Below are 6,838 nucleotides of genomic sequence, written 5' to 3'. Positions count from 1 at the left end.
TGCTTGGCTGCCACGTGCATATTACATAACACACATTTCACCTCACTTCAAACCTGGATTTAGATTGAATAATTACCCCAGACACAATAAATGCCAAATGGGAACCTTTGTCAGGTAATCTAAGTGGTGCTACCACTTATTGTACCTGTAATAAATTCATTAACTGAGCATCAAGTGAATGACGACAAATACACAAGTGTAGGGTTAGACGAGAAAACGTGGATGACAACAAGGGAGTAGTAATCGTATTATCGACGCAATCCAAAACCCGAAAATTCTTTCACTGCATGGATACTTTTTTTAGTATTAAACTATAACCATCTGGGGTATTTCCAAATTACGACATCCGATGAGCTCCGCCGTTCTTTTTGTCTCTGTGTTTAGGCCGAAGAAATTAATTAACATGCGCCCTTTGTCGAAATCTTTATAGATCACAGTTAACCAATCAGTGTTTATGCAAAAATGCGTAAAACAAATATTGCCTCCAGCCGCCAAGTTCATTTAGCTGTCCTTGCAGACGGTAGCCCAGTCTCTGGTCACGCTCAGTTGCGTTGCGAATCATCCGGGTACTCACGGGGAAAAAAACAATAACAAAGGCAGCAACCAGTCCGGGGAATTGCGTTAGATCAGTGCCCCTTTGATATCTTATCTTTGAACGTAAGTTGTTAAGATTTATCTTAGCTAAGATCGTTTCGGAAATCTAGGCCCTGGACTAAAAACTAAATCTGTAGGCGAAGTACACCAAATAGTGTCATCCACGATTGTTTGTAATATAGAAAGGCACCTGTGCGTTTGCCATATTGCTATGCTATGCAATAGTCTACATTGTTCTTACACTCAAATTAGATAAGTTCGCTCACTAAAAATAAGTTAATCTATTATCAGTATAAAATGTGTTCACTCAGCTTATCAGTGACAGTGTTTGATCAGAATTAGATAATAGTCGGCCGACTACCCATGTGCTTCCGTTAATCCGGATTATTTAGGATTACCCGACCGGTTGGACTAACCCGATACTGCCTTGTGGGACATCCTGATCCTGACAAATGAGTATTAGCGAAATAAATAATCTCTGGTACTTCTGTTTTCTTTCGGAAACCACACTGTATATTAGTAATAAGATTTTTGTTTTCTAAGTACCAAACTAGTAGATTACTTGTCAGTGAAATTGGACCGTAATTTGAAGGATCAGTATGACCTCGCCTGGGGTTTGGGCATTGGGACAACTATGGCATCACGCCATGAAGGAGCACATTTCCCTTACGTCCAAATTTCCTAAAAATTCAATAGTTTTTCTAAAGATGATTCTGGTAAGGGTTTCGGGAGTTGATAATATATGTTATCAGCTCCTGTAGCAGCATCGTGAGCTTGTTCAGTGGTAGTATGGAGCTCACGAATAGAAATTTATTTTGAAATTTATTTTGAACCTGAACCAGGCGTTGACTGGGAAGACGTCGGCACCTCAAGGTGTTTTTTTCATTTTCTTTTTGCATGTTTTTCGTTAAATGAAAATCTGCATCTACTGATCACTAACCCATGAGATGGTTGTTTGGCATCCTGTAGACGCCGCAGGAACTTTGACACGAGGAGTGGAAGTGCTGCTGAGTAGGTTTTAGTAGAAGTATTTGTTTAGCATCATGAAAGGAGACATTGTTCCTGTGCTTTATATTTAGTATTTTTGATTGAAGGACAAAATCTGGACAAAATGGTTTGATGTATCAAATGAACCAGAGATAATGGACTAGAGATAGTGTGGTTCTGCACCCCTGCTCACCCGCCCTACCCACCACGGAGTGTCAACAAGGATGGTGTCTTACTTCATTTGATATTCAAAATGCAACACACCTTCTTTCACCCGTCTCGGTGAAGATAGGGTCCTAGTACTGTGTTGGGCAAAGGAACACAGTTCCTGGAACCAGTGCCCCCTCAAACACCAGAACCCCTTCCTCATCGACACAGGTGCGCAGCCCAGGCAAATGGTTTGCCTAATTTTGTCGCCTTTCACGACGAGCAATGGGGTGTTGAAGACACATTCTACACTGGGTCCCAACGGGGATCCGCCGTAAAAGAACGTAGTAGCCGAAACTAGGTCAAGCCACATTGCGCTTGCTTGTAGTGATTTAAAATCACATTTATTTAACAGATTTCTGATTGATAATCACATCTGTCCATGTGGCCTAAACAGAGAAGATTGCTTTCCACTTTTTTCTATCTTGTCCACGCTATGCCAAGTTTAGAATTGATAAATACTTTTTTGTTAACCAGCGCAGCATACATACTATACTCCACGGCAATAAAGATTCATCTTCCTCAGACAATGAACACATTATAAAATCAGTTCACAATTACATCATTGAAACAAACCGCTTTACGTAAGTTATGTGTCAACTTAAGAATATAAAATGCATTTGGTATCTTGCTTTCCATTTTTTTTCATTTTGTGTTGCTCATTCATGTCTGTTCTATAGACTTCATCACAATCTACATGTATGATTACAATATTAGGAGAAGCATTAATATAGGCCTTTTTGGCCTGTTTGCTAATCCTTTTTCCATTTTGTAACGCTATATAATGTAACAGAACAGAACAACTAACAACGTGTCGGGAATTTGGGAAACAAATGGACCGAATATGACGCATGCCACGGTAAAAATATGTTGCCCAATTCGGTAGCCTTTTACAACAAGCAATGGGGTGCTGGGGACACATACTACCCCGGGTCCCCAGGGGGATCTACCATAGAAACAAGGTCAAGAAACAGCGTATCGGGAATTTTAAGATCAAGTTGACCAAATATAACATATTATAAACAAGTGTTTAAAAAATATAAATGTATGTAATTTTATTCTATATTGTATTCTTTAGGTCCCATAGATTCTTCAGAAAACTATTACAAATAGACCACGGTGGAATAATGAATGGTCGGTCTTTATGACGTACAGCACGTTGGCAGCACGACGCTACAGATCTGTGACATGCCCTTTGTTGATGGAAAGAGGCACTTATCTTGGTCAGGCGCACGTCGACTGGCGGAAACATATAACACGTTCACCTTATATCAGCTTACATCAGACCTTGCTTGTATCATTATACTGTGATGGACTAGGGGGCTATTTGTGACGACGGTCAACTTACTCCTCCCATCACGTGTGACGTAAACACACACAACTACCCATCCAACTTGCCGAGAAAATGTACATGTTGGAACTTATGGGATAAAAGATTCAATAACTTAACGATCAAATCCCACGCCCTCGCCCTGCTGTACACCAGTGAGACCTGGCGGGCCGCCCACACTATGGCTCACATCGGTGAGAGGCAAGACACTAGATGCCATATAAGCTACAATGACGTGACATCCTACTAGTAACTTCATGTACACTTGGTATCCCTTCCATCCAAATATCTGACTATGCCGTACCACTTTCACCTTGTCATACGCCTTTCTGCTATTCAAGGTAAGGAGCTTTCTGTTTCACATCCCATTTGTTACATGTTAACGAACTTGTTCCTAACAACGCTCACAAACTAGAGACACTCACAGCGAGTAGTCCCCTTTGATAAGATAGTCGCGCAATTTGTCGCACATGTGTCAAGATTAACTGTACTGAGTCAGATGGAATATATTTCCATTTCAACACTTTCCAAATATTGATGGCTGTGTTCGTGACACCATGTAGTTAATAATATCGATTGGTTAGCGAGGATTTGGTAATTATTAAGGTTGCATTTAATATATACGATAATATATTTTCGTTAGAAGCATTCATCTTATGTCAAAGTGTGTCTATATCACATTTGAAACTGTATGTAATGTGGAACTGTATTTCTACCTTACCAATTTCATAATTTATCTGTATTTCTATGTTGACATTCCTCAAGGTTTCCTAATTTTCTAAAATACAATATCGCACAGAAACAAAACTTGCCTAATTCGCTATGTTCAACCTCATGGCTGATACATAAACCCAGTGGTCAGCTTTCTTTCTAATGTATATGCTCAATATACTGTATTGTTCCGTAGACGAAAACATTGCATCACACATTCCAATAATGAGAACCCTAAAATAGAAGCATACTCGACTCCCCAGTAGTACAAATATGTATTTCAAGAATTCTTCAAAATTCTTTAAACATGTTTTATTCCAACCTACATACCACCCTTTTAGAGTTCACTTTCAGAGAATATGTTACCTGCCTTCTTTAAATTCTTATTTCGACAACTCGCTGTATAGTTTGGAATAATATATCCTTAAATCAAATAATAATAAATACATCATCCGGAGGTTCATTTAAACGGCAAGTAAAGTGAACAAAATGATTGCAACTTTGTCGCGAGTATCAAATGTCCGATATATTTAAAGTCAATTCGCGCGAAAGAGAAACTATTGAAATTTCAAAGTGAAAGTGCTGAAATCACCCGCTCCGAAATCGGATTTCCAAACAAATCTTTTTAGGAGTGTGACCTATGGCTACCGGCGCAACCCTGTGACAATTGTTTTCAGTGGCCATGTTGGCTGACTTGTGATGCCTGGCAGCTATACTGATACGACAGGAAGCGGTCATTCTAAAAGTGTTGCTGTTTCTTTTAATCCCACAATCTAACATTGGATACATTGCTTACAGTGTGAAACGACCTTTGATCTTGACATTGTAAATATTTCAAATAACAATTAATGTCTGTACAGCCTTTTACGAATAAAGTCATGTTTGGGTACCATAAACAAGAACTTCCTACTTATCTAGCAGCTGACCAAGGGATAATCCGGGGGCACGGGTGGTCCAGTCGTCTAAGGCGCCTCGATTCGCTGAGACCTGCATCACTTCGGCCTTTCCTCCCACATTAAGCTGGCACGCCGCGATATAACTGGAATACTGTTAAAAGCGGCGTTAAACCCAACTCACTCACTGACTCAGGTATAATCCCCATCGTAAGTTTAAGCAATAAACATCCGTCACATTTAATATTTCATTCATATAATTCACAGGCCAACCAGATGTAAGACAGAATTTCGATAATTGTTCTATGGTTTCTGGTTAGTAAGTAGTTGTCTCTTCTCCCTCTCAAGGGCATAGTCTAGGTTTCGTTACTTCTTCTTGGGTGACATCAAACTACCTGGATTATGATCGCAGTTTTGTCCTGCTCAACCTTCAGTATCTCAACGGACTTGTACATATTTTCATCCCACCCCTCGTGATGATTTGTGGCGTCGTCCCACTGCTCAGAGACAAATAAAAGTGCTTCGTGACAAAGTCATCTGTGATGTTAATGACGGTGGGTATCCTCTTTTGAACATTTCCAATGGATGGATGGATTGGTTGGTTTGTTGTTTCACACCGCACTCAGCAATATTCCAGCTATATGACGGTGGTCTGTAAATGATAGAGTCTGGACCAGACAATCCAGTGATTAATATCATGAGCATCGATCAACGCAATTGATCAACCAAGTCAGCGATCCTGACCACCCGATCCCGTTAGTCGCCTTTTACGACAAGCATAGTCGCCTTTTACGGCAAGCATGGGTTGCTGAAGACCTATTCTTCCCCCGAATCTTCAAGGGTCCCAATGGATGGAAGTTTGACGTCTGGTCTTCATCGTGAACTTATCCGGGCAAAAAAAAACAAATGCCGATTCATCTTGGAAATGGAAATAAATTGTATATCGACCTCTGGATTTGTCACAGTGGAATACTTTTTCTTACTTACTTTGGAGAATTAACGTGCGCTTTCCGACTGATGCGTATTTCGCACACGGGCCCGGCCAGGCCATTTAATGTGTTTCCGAAAGGGGCGAAAGTGGTCTGTGCAACCCAAGAGGGGGGTTTAGGGGTTGCTTATATAGAATTTGGGAATTTTGTGATTTGGAATAGATGCCGATGGGGTTGGGGAGGTGAACTAAGAGAGCTGGGTATGGTTGATGTGTGTTTGTTTATGTGATTTTGATTTGGTAGGTTATTGTGTTTTTAGATGCGTTTTATTAGTTCCGTTTTTATTAAGAATACGCCTAAGGACTTGAAGTTTTCTAGTTTATTTTGTGGGTTTAGTATTGCTTCTAGAGTGAGAGCCTTGTTTAGATTGAGGGTGGTTTGTAATGCGGTTCGATGTGTTAGGTAGTGTGTGCAGTGGATGAGTGCATGTTCTTGGGTTTCTAGTTGTTTGCAGTGTGGGCAGTTACCTGTAGAGTATTTTTTTTAATTTTTTTAGGTGGTCATTTAGGTTGGTGTGTCCTGTTTGGAGTTTAGTGATTACTCTGTCGATTTTTTTTGATGGATGGAGAATTTTTGGTTTGGTTAGTGGTTTGCTGAGCACTTTTTTGATTTGGCTATTTGAGTTTAGATATAGGTTATGCCATTTTTTGGTGATTTTTTGCTTGTTTTCTGAGATGGGTAAGTTTAAGCTTATTTCTGGGATTTTGAGGGATAGTTTAGCTGCTTTATCGGCGTTTTCATTTAATGTTTCTGGTCTGTAATCCTTTTTATAGTCCGAATCATACGAAATGTTTAACATGTTCAATCACTCATTAATATATACTTGAAAAGACTTTCTCTCAGTACAGGGTACGTGAATAGAGTTCACCAATTAGTTGTGTCGTTATATTTTGTGAGATATTCACCAATTACTTATCTTATGTGAGATGCACCCCTTAATCCTCTATTGTCTTACCCATCACCACACTCGGGTGAACGTGTACCCATAACAATAGGTGCTGGACAAGTGGGAATACCCCTAATAAACCCCCAGACAGACTGGGTGCTGGAACCGATCGTTGTAATTGCACAGCCAGTCAAATACAAGTAACTCGTTCCCACCTCGACTAAAGGGATTCCCCTCAGTG

General features: G+C 40.1%; 1 protein-coding gene across 1 annotated transcript in view; it reads left to right on the top strand.

Annotated features, from left to right (window-relative positions):
* The first annotated feature begins 3,346 nt into the window (after positions 1-3,346).
* The window catches only part of LOC139448028 (peptidase inhibitor R3HDML-like), a 45,013-nt gene continuing 41,521 nt past the window's right edge, over positions 3,347-6,838 (top strand). Inside the window, exon 1 of the mRNA XM_071229532.1 lies at positions 3,347-3,459. Within this exon, the coding sequence (XP_071085633.1) occupies positions 3,414-3,459 (46 nt within the window). The 5' untranslated portion in view covers positions 3,347-3,413. The remainder of the gene's footprint in view (positions 3,460-6,838) is intronic.

This window comes from Haliotis cracherodii, unplaced genomic scaffold (genome assembly GCF_022045235.1).
Source record: "Haliotis cracherodii isolate W230 unplaced genomic scaffold, xgHalCrac1.p SCAF_10, whole genome shotgun sequence".
Taxonomy (NCBI): Eukaryota; Metazoa; Mollusca; class Gastropoda; order Lepetellida; family Haliotidae; genus Haliotis; species Haliotis cracherodii.
The sequence above is the reverse complement of the archived record's forward strand: the minus strand, read 5'-3'. Positions and strand labels throughout refer to the sequence as shown.